The sequence below is a fragment of the Phacochoerus africanus genome, chromosome 6 (assembly GCF_016906955.1).
Source record: "Phacochoerus africanus isolate WHEZ1 chromosome 6, ROS_Pafr_v1, whole genome shotgun sequence".
NCBI lineage: Eukaryota > Metazoa > Chordata > Mammalia > Artiodactyla > Suidae > Phacochoerus > Phacochoerus africanus.
Genome location: NC_062549.1, coordinates 101939947 through 101956356, shown reverse-complemented (window position 1 = coordinate 101956356; position 16410 = coordinate 101939947). Strand labels below are relative to the sequence as shown.

At 50.1% G+C, this 16410-nt stretch overlaps 1 protein-coding gene across 2 annotated transcripts in view; it reads right to left on the bottom strand.

Moving 5' to 3' along the window:
* Positions 1-760: 760 nt before the first annotated feature.
* Positions 761-16410, bottom strand: part of ZNF697 (zinc finger protein 697) — a 30669-nt gene continuing 15019 nt past the window's right edge. The window contains exons 2-3 of one of the 2 annotated variants that reach the window (XM_047784878.1): positions 7187-7470; positions 761-5790 (exon numbers count right to left, since the gene is read on the bottom strand). In XM_047784878.1, coding sequence (XP_047640834.1) covers positions 4373-5790; positions 7187-7430 — 1662 coding nt within the window. In that variant the 5' untranslated portion in view covers positions 7431-7470 and the 3' untranslated portion in view covers positions 761-4372. The other variant, XM_047784879.1, reaches the window with a different exon arrangement.

Here is a 16410-nt window from a genome sequence, read left to right as displayed (position 1 = left end):
TTTTAGGGCCACACCTGCAGCACAGGGAAGCTCCCAGGCTAGGGGTCGAATTGGAGCTACAGCTGCTGGCCTACGCCACAGCCACAGCAATGCCACATCCAAAACCACGCCTGTGACCTACACCACAGTTCATGGCAATGCTGGATTCTTAACCCACCGAGTGAGGTCAGAGGTCAAACCCACATCCTCATGATACTAGTCGGGTTCATTTCTGCTGAGCCACAACGGGAACTCCCTATTTTTTTTTTTTTGGATGCACCCAGGGCATACAAAAATTCCTGGGCCAGGGATCAAACCTATGCCACAGCAGTGACAACACTGAATCCTTAACAGCTAGGCCACCAGGGAACTCCCCAAAGCCACATCAGTGCCAAAGTGTTGCACTGAATTACTGGTTAGAATGGACAGACTATGTAGACACTGGCCAATTCCAGAATGATCTAGGCTCCACCCAAACAATCTAAATCAGGAGTCAGCAAACTTTTTCAATAAAGACCCAGACAGCAAATATCTTAGGATGGTGGGTCATGCAGCCTCTGTCCCAAGTTCTTGACCTTATTGTATTAGTGCAAAAGCAGCTGAAGACACTTTGTGAGTAAGGCTGTGTGGGTAGAACTATAGTCCAAGAATATTTTATTTACACAAAGGGACAGCCTGGATGTGACAGTCTGCTAGCTCCTGTTCTACCAGGATGTAGCTTCCATAGACTGAACTGAGTGACATTTAACGGGTGACAAGTAAAAAGGAAAGAGGGACATGGTAAAAGACTGATACGGATTTAATGACATATATTCCGCATTGGGGATTGAACACCAGAATGCTGTCCAAGGAACCATCATTAAATAAAACAACCTGAAAATAAGGCAATTCTCACATACACAAGCACACACTCACGCCAAACCTGGTACTTTTAGCATTATTAAATTATTCATTATCATAACAAACAGCTGTAAAATAACATTACAGTGAAAGAAAATGTGCACAAACTTCAGAAGCACAGTTCAGATTGTCTGTGAACACAGGTTCTTAATTTGAACTTTTCACATATGTACAGCCTCCTGACCTGGAAGAGGCCACATGGCTCAAGGGGTTACCGTCTCCTCTTCTCCTTCCAACTCAGAGCTCAGTGTTTTTAACCTATTTAAAACTGCTCCAGGTTTTGCTCAGTAACATGCAGCCTGCACTTGACTGAACTTCCCAGGAAACAGATGATACCCTTGCCCCACCAACATTCGTGAGCTGGTGGAAGGAGCCTTCAGATGAACATTTTTAAGGGTGAACCACAGTTATCAGGGTTTGCTTTAGAAATGCTACTTTTCAGAGTTCCCATCGTGACTCAGCGGTAACAAACCCAACTAGCACCCATGAGGACGCGGGTTTGATCCCTGGCCTTGCTCAGTGGGTTAAGGATCCGGCGTTGCCATGAGCTGTGGTGGAAGTTGCAGACAAGGCTCGGATCTGGCATTGCCATGGCTGTGGTGTAGGCTGGCAGCTGCAGCTTGGATTCAACCCCTAGCCTGGGGACTTCCATTTCCATGGGTGTGGCTCTAAAAAGCAAAAAAAAAAAAAAGCAATTTTTTTAAATACAAGAAAGAGACTCCTGAATGCATTTCACCTCACTTAATGTGGATATGTTCCCTGAAGAGTTATAAGAACAATGGAATCACATTTCAGATGCACCATGAGAGTGGGGTGTTGCTGGTTGGGTTGTTTTCTTCTGCTAAGGGAGGTACTCACAGAAGGGACACTGAAGGAGTAGCTGGCTTTCTTCTCTATGGTAACAGAAAGAACAGAGGAGGTCAATGAAACTCAAAGATTCCCACTGCCAGTAAATTACTTTACCCTAGCTTCAGTCTCCTCTCCCCACCGAACCCATTCTCAAAAGCTACTGCTGGGGAACACAGTGGATGCAGACGAGACTGTGTACCAGGATGAAAATGTCAGCAAAAGACTGAGTGACCCATTCAGTGGATCATCAATTCATGAATAATCAAAAGTTGGATGAGATTTCATAGGCACAGACTTAAGAGAACTCAAAACAGCTGGAAGAGGTAGATGTGCATGAAAAAAAAAAAAACAAAAAAAAAACAACACACATGCAAAGGAATGATTACCTACCAATGAGCTATGTTATTTTCATGTGAGTCTTATATACTTAGTATTCAGATCACAGGAGTCAGAATTAATAATGGACACTTGCTTTGCTCAGATTACTCTCGACTAAAATCAAAAGGAATTAGTCTCTCCCAAAACTATCTATATTTTGAAAATCTATTTGCATTTGCAAATAACAAGAAACTGATTAGGAGGGCAAGATCAACAGGCTTTACACAAGCCCAGAAGTCTCAAGATTTTTTTTTTTAAAGTGTTTTCATAATGGCAAAAACATGCTTTCCTACAGTCCCCCAAAAAGGTTCTTTGCTAGAACACAACGGATCAAGTATACATTTCCAGTATCCATAAAAACTCCAGAAAACTGTAAAAACAACCTTGTGGGGTTTTTTTCCTCCTTGAAGCATGTCCAACAGTTCGTGAAGATTCTTCCATGAAAAACATAGGGGAACAGTCGCTAGTAAGGAAAACAAAACTGCTTTCCACAATTCTACCTTCTAAAGGCTAACCTACGGAAGGGATTTTCAGCATGGGTAACTGAAGTCTATACAAGAGTCATCTAACTATAGCCCCGACTAGAAATGGGACATATCTAGGACACTCTAATTACATGACAAAGACCAGCTTTGTCAACAAGGACATCTTTGGCCCTACTAGGCTAGCCTTAACGTTGTCCGCCAAGTGTAAGAATTTTCAGTGTCCTTATTATATAAATCACGACAGGGTAAGTCTTCCTAGCAGCTGCGTTGGAGAGCACAAAAGGTCAGACCACACCTATCCACACGGTCATTGGCCTCTAAAGAGAGAAACGTCTGTCGCACTCCTGTCCCCATGTCTTCCCTAAGACAGGGGACTTAATACTGTTCTACCTCACAAAGACATGAGAAACAACTAACAATCATCAAAAAGCATAAAGCACTTTACAAAGACAAAAGTGCTATTTTGGCATCTATATAACCACCAGAAAACATTCATTGCTTGTGCTATTTGGCAACTATACATCGATACCTCTCCCTGCCTGCGCCCTCCTTGTATAAAGTCTTGAGCTTCAACTGTGCCTCACTGTGTAGGAAATAGACATTTCTACTTAGACCAGAGCCCATATCAATACGCATGGAGGTGGGGGTTGGACTATCGCCCCCCTTACTGCAGAGGGGGAGGGGTACACAGATACGAAGCGAAGGCAAGTGAGAGGAAGAAGCCTTGCACCCCGGCATGGGAACATTTGCTTCCCTGATTTCTCACACAGGACCTGCAAAGTTCTGAGCTAGTTGACTTTTGTAGCAGGTCACCAGAGCAACTGTTGATGGCCTGAGGTTCACCCGAAACAAGCATCAAGCTGATCTGAGAAGGGAAAAGTCACACATAGCTGGGATTGTTCCAGTTCCCAGCACTTAAGAGATCACAGGTGAGATCCGAAAGACATGCTGGGCCTGGAACACACCTGACACCAGGGGCAGAGGCCTGGTCATCCACAGAGACCACCCTGACCCAGCGTGAAGCATGACCATGTTAAAGGAAGTAGTAAAGAACCAGGAGTAGGACCATGATTTCCCAGATCGGAAAACCAGCTCTGAATGAACTTCTATCTCAGAGATTCCACCCTTGAAGTGAGGGTGTGTAGCTTTTCTGCCCAGTTTCCCCTGGATGCCTCAAAATAGCAGCTCACTGTGGCTCAGAGAAAGGAAGGGAAGGGTACACAAAATATCCACTCCTACAGGACTAACCAAGTTCCTCCACTTCCTGGGACTCTAGCTGATGTGGAGAGACAGGGCAAACAGTGGCTTAATACCTGGTGAAACCAGGATAGGATTACTCATGCCCCCCTTTTATTTTACCCCATAAACCTCACACCAACCACACGCTCTCCCCGCTTCCCATGGGCCATTACAGCCCAACCTACTCTATTGTCAACCACCCCGTACCCTCCCCCTCCCCGCTAACTCCCCTTCCTCAAGATCCTCAGGCACCTGCTCCTCCTCGCCCTGCACCCCCTACATAGGGTATTTATTTGATGACGTCACCACGCTCAGGCACATCTTCCAAACTTTTCTTCGTCTGGGGGAAGCAGGTAAAATACAGCACTCCAAAAAGAACAACCCTTACGCAGCCCTCCCCTTCCGGGCCCTAACCCTTAAAAGCTCCCCAGTCATTCTCAGATTGTCCCTCCCTCCCCTTCCCCATCTTTTTCTACAGGGTCTGTCCCAGGACATCTAGTACCCACGTACTCCCCAGAGGCAGCCTCCCCAGGGGCGCAGCCCTAGCACAGGTGCAGCTTCTGGTGCTGCGCGAGGTGCGTTTTGTAGCGGAAGCCCTTGCCACAGCCCGCGCACTTGTGCGGCTTGTTGCCGGTGTGGATGCGGCGGTGGCGGATCAGGTGCGAGCTCTGGATGAAGCTCTTGCCACACTCGATGCAGGTGTAGGGCTTCTCACCCGTGTGCGTGCGCTGGTGCTGCGTGAGCGTGGAGAAGTCGCTGAAGCGCTTCTCGCACTGGCCGCAGCGGAAGGGCTTCTCGCCCGTGTGTACGCGCAGGTGGTTCACCAGGTGCGAGTTGCGCCCGAAGCCCTTGCCGCATTCGCGGCACACGTAAGGCCGCTCGCCCGAGTGCGTGCGCTTGTGCGTGAAGAGGTGCGAGCTGACGCTGAAGGTCTCCCCGCACTCGGAGCACATGTACGGCTTCTCGCCCGTGTGCACGCGCTGATGCTTCACCAGGTCCGAGCGCCAGCTGAAGCGCTTGCCGCACTCGCCACAGCCGTGCGGCTTCTCGCCCGTGTGGATGCGCTGGTGGTTGGCCAGGTGCGAACGGCGCACGAAGCCCTTGCCGCACTCGCCGCAGGCGAAGGGCCGAAGCGCCGCCGGCCCCGCGCCGCTGGCCGCCGCGTGCGCGCGTCGGTGGCTCAGCAGGTGCGAGCTGAGGCTGAAGGCCTCGCCGCACTCGGGGCACGGGTAGGGCTTCTCGCCCGTGTGCAGGCGCCGGTGCTTGAGCAGGTCGGCGCGCCAGCTGAAGCTCTTGCCGCAGTCGGCGCAGAGGTTGGGCCGCTCGCCCGTGTGCAGCCGCAGGTGGTTGGTCAGGTAGGTGTTGCGGCTGAAGCCCTTGCCACACTCCCCGCAGCGGAAGGGCTTCTCGCGGGGGGGCCGGGCCAGCGCGGGCCCCGCCCCGAAGCCCCCGGCCACGCCCACGCCCATCATCCCCACCACCGCGCCGCACTCGCCCGCAAAGCCGAAAGGTTCCAGGCTGGCGGCCGCGGCGGCCTCCGCCAGGCGGTGAATGCGCTGGTGCTGCAGGAAGGCGGCGCCGGGGCTGAAGCTCTCCCCGCAGTCGGGGCAGATGGTGGGCGCGTCCATGATGCTGGCCATCAGGCTGTCGAGCTCTCCGAGGTCCACGGCCATGGGGTGGTGGAGCCTGCGGAAGCGACGGTGGGCAGGCTTGTCGCCCCGGTGCCGACTCCCCAGGGAGAGGTGCCGCCTCCAGGGAAGCACGGGAGGGGTCGGCTGCTCCTCTTCGTCCTCCAGCCGGTTCTCCCCTGCACTCTCCTCCTCCTCCTCCTCTTCCCGGAAGCTCCGGGAAATGCTGTCTGATTCAGACAGTCCCGGGAACATCGCCATCTCAGCTACTCCAGAAGGGTCATCTTCTTCCTTCCGGAGAGCAACCCCTTCTTCCTCACTCAGCAGCCCCGCTGCAACAGAAAAGGCAGCAGTGGGGTGACTAGACTTGGCGCTTAAGAGGCAAACCCAGAGGAATGTCTCAATAAGAGTGTGGGCCCCAGGGTCCTGGGGACTCTCAACCTCTCTCTCCAAGGTACGCCCCCCCCCCCACCAACTCCAGACTCCTTCCGGCTTGGTGACTCCTGGGGAGCCTAAAGGAGTGTGAGCTCTGAAACGGGGGAAAAGTCCACTCACCTGCCCCCTTGGGCCTCTAGTTCTTCAGGCAGCTATCTCTGGCCCCAGGCCCCGCCCACTGGATACGAGGCTCTGCTCAGCAGAGCCACCTAAAGTCCTGACAGTCTGCTTTCCGTGGTCAGATCTGGACCAGGTGGGACTCTCTGGGTTCTTGGAAAAGACTTGCCCACTCTAAGAGCCACCAATGCCTTTCAAGGCCCTAGCCTCAAAAGACAAGGCCACCCCAGCTAACCCCAAGAAAAGCCCACCTGGCCTAACCAGGTGCTGGACTGAGTTTTTAACTATGATTGGTGAGTCTGCAATAGCTTAAGGTGGAACATAAACCAAACAGACCTCGAGTTAAGGGCTTTCTTATGGAAGAGGAGTGAAGGGGGGGAGGGAAAAAGGTCCAGCTTAGAGACTAATCCAGAACACACACCTGTCTGCCTGGCTGCTTATCCCCAAGCAGAAGACACCCCTGAAAGTTCCTGAGATATGAAAGACCACGTGCTCTGGGCACAGCAGGGGAGAGCAGCAGGGGATCTGAAAGCTGTCATGGGGAAGGGATGTAAGATCATGGCGCTGTCCTTAAGGTATTCCAGCTCATTTTTGTCCCCCGGGCATGCTCAGAGCGGGATAAAGCAATGAAAGCCCAAAGACGGATCCAAGGAAGGGGATGGAGGCCCATTTACTCTTGCCAGATCAGGAATAGCAAGAGATTTGGCAGAGGCCTGGGGCACTGTGGGTATTAGCCACGGGAACCTGGACAGGTCCCTTCCCACCGAGTTTATCTGCAAAGGGGAATGATGACCAGAACTGCAAACATCTGGATACGGTTTGCTCACCACTGTGCTAAGCGACTCATCTAACTCTCCATCAGCCCCATGAGGGAGGTCCCAGTATTACCCGTGTTCCCTCCTGTGCTCTTACAAGTGTTACATGACAGCAGTGTTCTGGAGACGGTAATGTACAGGCCAGCGAGGTGTCCTCTTCAGCCCTGTTTACTAGCACAGGCCACCTCAGCCCGCACAGAAGAAAAGGATGTTCTGTAGGCTTAAGATGCTTAATCTGCTTAATGGTCTCCTCTAATGAGCTTCCCTCACAAAGAATGCTGCCCCAGTTTTCACTCTGGAGGGACGAGAAATACATGTGAATGGGGCGACTTCCACCGGAACTCCCCAGCTTTCTCCTCACCTGTGCAGATGTCAGGCGCTAGTTCCTTCTCCTCCGAGTGCCCTCTTAGAGCTCCCTCCTGTGGGTTGGAGCCCATCTCCTGCTCTGGGCGGCCTTCTGTCTTGGCTGCGTCATGTGGGTTGGAGCCCATTCCTCTTTCTTCCGAGTCCCCTTCCCCGTCTTCAGAGTTCTCAAAATCAGAGCCCATCCCGTTGTCTTCTGAGTCTTGGGCTCCGCACACGCCCTGCTTATCTTCTTGTTCCATCCAGGAAGCACAGGACCAGGGAGGGGACCAGGGATCCCTGCTGCAGACAAAACACACAAAGGTCACATGAGTCTGGCCTCATCCCCTCACCGCATCTGGTGTTGATGTCCGTGAAAGTCCATGTCCCAGTCAGTACAACGTGTGGACTTCCCAGCCCCGGATGGCAGCGCTCTGCTCCACCTTGTGCTTTGCGGTAAATGGGACTGAGCGAAAAGGAAGCTGGTCTGGGTGGCAGAGGAACAGTGGCAACTCATGTGGCCCCATGCCAACTCTCACTGCACTGCCATTCCATCTGCTTCGATCTACGAAGCACATTATTCCACGAACATGGCGAACATGGCTCTATTGCTTCAACAGTGGGGTCACAGTGGCAGTCCCCCTTTCCAGCTGAGAAGTCCTGAAGCTTAAAAAAGAGGACCCTGTTAGCCTAAGGCTAACCTGTAAACAGTAAAGTGGGGATTGAACCAATCATGCTGCCTCAACGTTCCATGTGTTCCTTACTCTTGCTAAAACTTGCCCTCCTCTAAATATATCCAATTTTTATTTTTATTTGTCAATTATACCTTAGGAAAGCTGAGGGTGCAAGGGGTGGGGGGTGGGGGGACCACGGGCAGCTTGCCTTCCTCAAACCCACAGATATCTTGTGAGGATTTTCAGCAAATTATGAGGAGGCCTCAAAGGAACCAGAGGAAAAGTACATTCCAGATGCAAGAGGAGCAGAAGCATCGGGGTACTGACTTCTTGTCTCAGATGATGCACCAGCAGGAGCAGCACCCTGGTGCTGCAGTGAGGATCTACTGCTTTCCTGGGAGCAGAAAGCTGGCTAATTCAAGGTCTGTTGGGGGTGGTGTAAGAGATGGGGGGGACCTTCTCTATTAGAAGCCATCTCTAGAGCCTCATTACATATTTTGCCTTATGTTATATTTAATATTATCTATTTATTTGTTGCCTTATATTTAATTTTATCTACCTATTTATTTATTTAAACATGTAGCCACACCCGCAGCATATGGAAGTTCCCAGGGCAGGGATCGAATCAGAGCCATTGCAGAGACAACGCCGAGGAGCTATGCTGCGAGCCAGAGGAAGTCCTGCCTTACATACTTTAATTGTGGCGACCCCTCAACAGGGACAGGCACCTGGCACAATCGGTAACCCCCCTCTCCAGAACAGGCCAACTTGCGACTAGTAGGGAGAAAATGACATCCAGTTCCTAAACCTTTTGTAGATGTCAGGTTTATATTTCAAATTTATAGGGCCCCCTGCCAAGACTGAGCGGCTGAGCCCCAAATAATTGTTTTCAGCTAGTATCTACCCCTCTTACAGCTCAGCTCAAGGCAGCAAAACGGTTTCTAAGTCATCTTGGACTGACTTCGAAGCATCCAGCTCTCTCTCAGCCCTCGGCAGCCCCCAAAGAGGACTTGGAAAAACGTAGCTGAGCAAGGTGCCCCTACCTCGGCTTTTGCTGCCTGCCTCCACGTGAGGGCTTCCCAGAGGCAGCCTCTGCCCTGCCAGTCCTCGCAGAAAGCAGAAGACTGGTGGGGCCATCCAGGTGGGGCCAGCCTTTCTCTAGAGCCCAGGGCAAGTCCATTAACCTCTCGTTGTTTCAGCCTCCTCATCAGGCAAGGAGGAGAAAGCTCCTTAACCTTTCTCACAGGGAGGGTGACAGAGGGGAAACATCCCAGAGCACTTTGGAAGATGCTGTGGCGCTCACTTGATATTCGGGGTATTCCAAACGCGGAGTTCACAGGATCCCTCTAAGTCCTGATGCCATTCCAGCACACCTCAAAGACACACCAGCCCTTCTCTCATTTTGGCAGACTTGTGGCCCTCAACGGTGTATTATCTCCTTTCTCAGAGCTGTTGATATGCTCCCTAGATTAGAGTGAAAAACCAAGCTTTCCCTTAAACATCACAGGAAAAATGGCTGTGAGGTTGGTCCATTGGCAGCTGAGTTTCCTTTAGAATGTATACCTTTTAAAATGCCAGGTCTCAGGAGTTTCTGTTGTGGCTCAGTGGAAATGAATCTGACTAGTATCCATGAGGATGCAGGTTTGATCCCTGGCCTCACTCAGTGGGTTGGGGATCTGGCATTGCCGTGAGCTGTGGTATAGGTCGCACACGGGCACAGATCTGGTGTGGCTATGGTGTAGGCCAGCAGCTGTAGCTCTGATTTGACCCCTAGCCTGGGAACTTCCATATGCTGCAGGTGCGGCCCTAAAAAAGTAAAATAAGTAAATAAAATGCCAGGTCTCAAACACTCATGATTAGGCTGTAGGAGGAAATCTCTTTAAAGCCATAAACCTTTTAAGGGGTCTATCCCACAATCACCTTTTTTTTTTTGCTTTTTAGGGCTGCACTTGCGGCATATGGAAGTTCCCAGGCTAGAGATCCAATCGGAGCTGTAGCTGCAGGTCTACACCACAGCCACAGCAATGCCAGATCTGAGCTACATCTGTGACATATGCCGCAGCAGCTCCTGGCAATACCAGATCCCCAACCCACTGAGTGAGGTCAGGGATCGAACCCACATCCTCATGGATACTAGTCAGGTTGCTAACCCACCGAGCCACAACAGGAACTCCCCACAAGTGACTCTTGACCCCAACTCACTTCTACCCAGCACGCTCTTATCTCCTGGAGCTCAGACTCTGTAGTCAAGCACACCCCTTGAATCAGCATATAGAACACACTCTGAAAGTGTGTGTGGGGGGTAAGAGTAGGGTTTTAAAACATGTGACCTATTGGTTGGCAAGAGGCCAAAAGCAGTAGAGAAGTGGGGAGAACTTAAAGGGGACCTAATCAATGGTTTCTGCCAATCTAAGACCAGCAGGATTTTTTTTTTGGGGGGGGGGGGTCTATAAAGTAAAGGAATCAAATAAGTGTGTCACCAGAAACTCATAAGACTAAAACGGCAGGATGTGGTGGTGCCCAGAATGGTACAGCTCTCCACCATGAAAGGTGAGGTTTAGGAGTCCACCCTGGGAAGCAGGGATGCTTAGGGTTTTACCTCTAAGCCTTTTTAGGGAGAACAGAGCGAGCGCCTTCATAGCACCTCGGACACAGCAAAAATGGAACAAGAGGACTTTCTGATTTGTGATTTCTTGGGAACCAAGAGATAGTTCATACCAGAGCTGTTACGTAAACATTTAGGGCTGGTGTATGAAGCTCACAGCACTGCCCCCCTCAGAATTAAGGAGGCTCTGCGTTCCCGAGGCAGCGTGTCCAGATCTTAATTCACAGCAGAGGAGGAGGATCGGGTACGCTGTGAAAAGAGTGGGAAGCTCCTGTCACCCAGAGAGACAGATTCACGGCCCAGCATCTTCTCAGATCTGTTAAAGAACACAGCTTTCGTGCAACACTGGAAATCGGCACACCCCATGATATGGATTCTGCTCCATCGCATCATGGGGTTCTAGGCAGCTATCAAGTAACAGAGAAGGCTATTTTGAGGTAAGGAAAGGCAGTCACAATATATTATTAGATGAAAACCAGCTGGTTTAAAAATAATCTCATTTTGTTTATTTGTGTATGCACACAAGCATATATAATTACACATGTCTACACAGGTTCAGAAAGGAAAACCAGATTATTCATTAACATGTTAAACATCTCTTGGTCACTTCTAGGGACTTCACATCATTTAATCTTAACAACAGCCCAAAGAAGCAGTGTATTATTTTCAGTCTCAGAGATGAGAAACTAGGTACCCAAGTGACTCGCTTAAGGTCACACAGACCATAAGTGGCAGAGCAGGGAGTAACTGCCTCCACTCCACCTCCAGGACCCAAATTCTTGACCAGAAGCTGCTGTGTCGTTTGGGACAACTTTTCCTTTTTGTGGACATCTGTATTTTCTACAATAAAGATGAATGTCTATCAGCAACAAAGCCAACTTTGTTTTCAAAGTGATAAAAATCCATTAAAGGAAAACCCGTAATTATGCTGGAAGCAACAAAAAGGAAGAAAAGGACAGGAATTGTGATTACCTCAATCTAGAAGGTAGTTTTCAGAAATGTTATCTAGACACTGGTATAACCGCAGTGTCGTTCACTAGTTATCAAAAGGCACATTTTGGTCCAACTGCTTTCCCGTTCCTTCTCCAAATAAGAACTAGCAACATGTTTTCTTAGGCAAGGCCAGCATTGGATAATTAGTAGGTGGCAGGGCACTGTAACAGCTTTGTGGCTAGATTGACCTGGGTTCAAATCCTTAGCTCTTTGTCAGCTGTTTCACCTTGTGCAAGTGACTCAACCTTGCTGAGTTCAGATTCAAAACAAGGATGCTGCCACCTATAAGATTAATGTTTGTAAAAGCTTCCAGAACCTTGCAGAGACACAATAGAGGGCAGTTACAATATTATGAAACATATGGCAATGTCTTGATTTAAAAAAAAAATCACATCCACACTTCTCAAATGGGGGGGGGGGTGTCATCTTTTCACAACTTTATTCACTGAGAATAGCCTTTGGCAAGTACAAGCAGAACTCCCTCTGGCCTGGCCACAAAAGGCTCTATAATGAATAGCCTACCATATAGAGACAAGAACCAGGGAAGAGCTAGCTGCTTAGGGGAGCTGGGGCAAGAGAAGAAGTTTCAGTTCCATGTTGGTTTGAAGATGTTGATAATCCATCCTACATACAGAAAGTTTAAGTCTAAAGTATGTGTGGTCCAACAAAGCCTGACTTAAACCATCTGTAAGGGAGCTCTTGTCCCCCCATAAGAGGAGATACAGGCTTAAAGGGTGGGGGTACCAAAGAGAGGTCATGGTGGGAGGAGTCAGACAAATAAGATCAGTTCTGCATCTGGTTCTAATCACCGAACTAGCAGTAATAAGGAAGAGTCCTGGTTTGGGTCACCACAGACTGCTGTGTGACTTGGAGTATTTGCCTCTCTGGGCTGTTCAATGAGGATGATGGGTTTAAATGTGCCTGAGTCCTCTTCTCGTGGTCATAGGACAAGCAGGAGAGTGATTCCAGGGAGGCACTGTTGTCAGTTTCATCATTTTCAACTCTAGCTTGTTTACTTGAGACCCAGAGCAAACTGTTAACCACATCCTGCACCCCCCCCCCCAAACACCCAGCCACCCAGCACCACCACAACACCCTTCTCTAGGATGCCCATCCCTTGAGGGTGGGATCAGCCAACTTTGCCAAGACTACTCAAATCCTAGTTTTTAGAACTTGTTTTCGTGTTCCTTTCCTCCTACCTCACGGCCCCCCCCCCCCAACTTAAAAAGGAGTAATGCTTATTACTCTGTAAGGTCACTAGGAAATGCTCAAGTGCCTTCTACACAAACCCAACCCCATGTGAAAGACGAATCCGATCATCTTGAAGAGCGGCAGTGAGTGGGGCAAGTATGCTGGAAGGCAGGAGGCAGGGAGGCAGGAAAGGAGGTGGGAGAAGGGGATGTGAAGCCAGCAGCAGGGCCAGAATTAGAATTTCACCTGCCTGAGTTTCTGCCCTGGGGACCTATGGAAAGGCAAACCCATTCCCTTTCCAACAGCTAAAGCCCCACCACTTTATGGATTCAACCTCAGTTCCGGCCCAGAGGTTGGGGCCAACAAGCACACCCCTCTCCACCACCTTCTGAGCAGATGAACCCCTGGCCCTTTCTCCGGGGCACTTTGCACAGGACCCTCGTGTTACGCCACCTACTGGCGTGGCTGGGAGGGATGGAGATGGTGCGAGACGTCTCCCTTTGGAAAGACCTACGCCGCTGACCCTGAACTTGTACGGATGCCTCTCACTGGACTCTAATAATTGCGTAGGGTGAGGGCGGAGGGTCACCCACCCTGCTTTCCAAGTGAAGAGAACTAAGGCTCAGCCGGTTGAGCGCCAGGTGACAGGGCTCCTAGGTGTTGTCAGCCCAAGAGCAGCCCTCGCCCCGCCCCCACCCAGCAAGGCGGGGAGTCATGTGCCACCGCCGCTGCCAGGTGGCCGGGAGCCAGGCCGGCGGGGCTGTCATGTCAGGGGAAGGAAGCGGCCAGGCGGCAGGCCAGAAGCGGCTCCCAGTCGGCCTCCTCCAGGCGGCAGCTCCTTTCCTGTCCCCTTCTAGTCTGCGGGTCCCTTCCTTACCTCGGCGGCTCAGACTCCAGCCTCCCCCGCACCCCTGCGAGCCTTCCTCCCCTCACTTCCCACGCCCTCTGCGCACCCCTCTCTCCCAAGGGAGGGTTTCCATAGCGCAGAGTCCAGGCAGGGACGCCCGGCCGGGGTAGAATGCTGGAAAAACAATTTAAGACTGTGGTTCCAAAGGCTGATCGCATGACCATAACTGGGGTCTAACCGGGGATTCCTGAGGGTTAATCATTTGTTAGTCTTCAAGCCCCAACTGCGTAAACAGTTCACCAGCCTGTCAGGAGACACGGCCATCCAAGTGGGTTGAGCCTGTGGTCAGAAAGAACGCAAAGGGCAAAGAGCTCCACCGCATCACATTTGCGGGGGATGCCTCCGCGGAACCAGACCGTCCAACCCCCAATGCCAACCTCCCAAGTGGCAGCCTGGCGCCCAAGGTGCACGCGAATTTCAGACAGAGCCGAAAGATTACTGCAGCTAAGTATTGACCGCTCTCCAGACAGGAGCAGCTTAAAATAATATGGTTTCTTCCTTGTGGTTACTGCTGTTTTACCTGGAGAGGGAAGCCTGAGTTGAAACAACAAGAAAGGCTCAACACCAAGCAGACGGAGAAATCAGTCTACAACCCCATTGGTCAGAGCTGCTCTGAGAGCCTTTCCAGTATTTATGGTCAAGAATAGCACATATGTCCTTGGGGTCAGGCATTTCCTGTCTATTGGTTGGGCTGGAGCCCCCTCATTTTGGCCTGAGGACCTCAGCTTGTCACAGCTGCCCAGCCCCCACCACCATGCCACGCCTCCTGCACAAAATAAGAATTAATGCAATGCAGAGACAGATTTGAAGTAAGTGCTTTCAGAATGAGACGAAAAGGCGCAAAAGCTAAAGGTTTTCAGGCAGGCACTTCCTCGTCCAGATTTTACATTTAACTAATCTAGAGTATTATTCTACCTGATGCACAGAGAGTCCTTCTGCTTAAGTTTTTTTTTTTTTTTGTCTTTTGTCTTTTTAGGGCCACACCCGCGGCATATGGAGGTTCCCAGGCTAGGGGTCTAATCTGAGCTATAGCTGCCAGCCTACGCCAGTCACAGCAACGCCAGATGCCAGCCGTGTCTGTGAACTACACCACAGCTCATCACGGCAACGCCAGATCCTTAACCACTGAGCGAGGCCAGGGATCGAGCCCACAATCTCATGGTTCCTAGTAGGATTTGTTTCCACTGCGCCACGACGGGAACTCCTCAAGATTTTTCTTCTTTGCTCACCTTGCATTGTCTATCACCATTACCTGCACGCAGCCTCAGCTTCATGTCTTCTCTAGCACCTAGGCAGTCCTTAGAAGATTTATCTTCAGATACCTCCTCAACAGCTGGCTCAAATGTTCAATACTTGTACTTCATAGAATCGCAGACTTGGGAATCCCTTCGCTCAAACACCCTTCTACATACAGGAAACCGAGGTCCAGAGAGGGAAAGTAACCAGAGCAGGATGACAGTTTGCTAAAAATCTCAGCTTTCTGATGGCTTCTCTAGTATTCCATCTCTTTAAACATCATTTTATAAAACATCACTTCGAATCATCACCTCAAAAACAGACAGCCAGAAAAACTTGGGGGCATATATTGACGTTATTTTTTTTTCCCCCCTCAGGGATTTTTTCATACTCTTTGCCAGGGTTTTCCAGAAGAACAGAACCAATAGGATGTGTATAGAGAAAGAAAGTTAAAAATAATTGGCTCTGGGAGTTCCCGTCGTGGAGCAGTGGTTAACGAATCCGACTAGGAACCATGAGGTTGCGGGTTCGGTCCCTGCCCTTGCTCAGTGGGTTAACGATCCGGCGTTGCCGTGAGCTGTGGTGTAGGTTGCAGACGCGGCTCAGATCCCGCGTTGCTGTGGCTCTGGCGTGGGCCGGTGGCTGCAGCTCCGATTCAACCCCTAGCCTGGGAACCTCCATATGCCGCGGGAGCAGCCCAAGAAATAGCAACAGCAACAACAACAACAACAAAAAATTGGCTCATGTGATTCTGGAGGCTGGCAAGCCCCAAATCTGCTGGGTGGACCAGCCGTCTGGAGACTGAGGATGCTGCAGCACCAGTCTGAAGGTCATTTGCTGGAGAATTCCTCCTTGTTCAGGGGGATCAGTCTTTGTGTTCTTTTCGGGCCTTCAACTGATTGGATGAGGCCCACCCACATTATGGAGGTCTGTCTGCCTTCCTCAAAGTCTACCAATGTGCATGTTAATCTCATCCAAACACTCTGTCACCAAAACAACCAGAATAATGTTTGACCACACAGCTGTGTACCTATAGGCCCAGTCAAGTTGATGCATAAAATTAACCATCATACACACCTAAAAAACACAGTCTGCAATGATCACATCCTATTTCAAAATTTGCTCTTGAAAACACCTTATTTTTCATAAAAACCATTACATTATACACAGAGGGTGGAATGTATGGATTAGGGTCTCAGGGTATATGCACTGTAGAAGACAGCAGGAAAGAATCAAAATTGATCTTAATTAGAAATTCTCTTGGTGCAGCACGTTAAGGATCCCGTGTTGCCACCGCTGTTGCGTAGGCTGCAACTGTGGTACAGGTTCAATCCCTGACCTAGGAACTTCCACATGCTGTGGATGTGGCCAAAACAAACACAGAAACAAAAAATGAACCAAAAATAATAATCTTAATTAAAGATCTATAGACATGTGTGTATATAGGCACCGCCCCCCCCCCAAAACAGAAAGAGATGCAATTTAATCGTCTATTTCCCCGAAGGACAAAAGAGAAAAGAGATTTAGAATGCACAGGGGGTGCATGTAGGATATGAGAGTTGTTAACAAACAGCTTTATTCTGGGAGAGTTGATGCTGGAATCCCTGGTTAAGGTTACCAGATGGGGTCAGGTAACC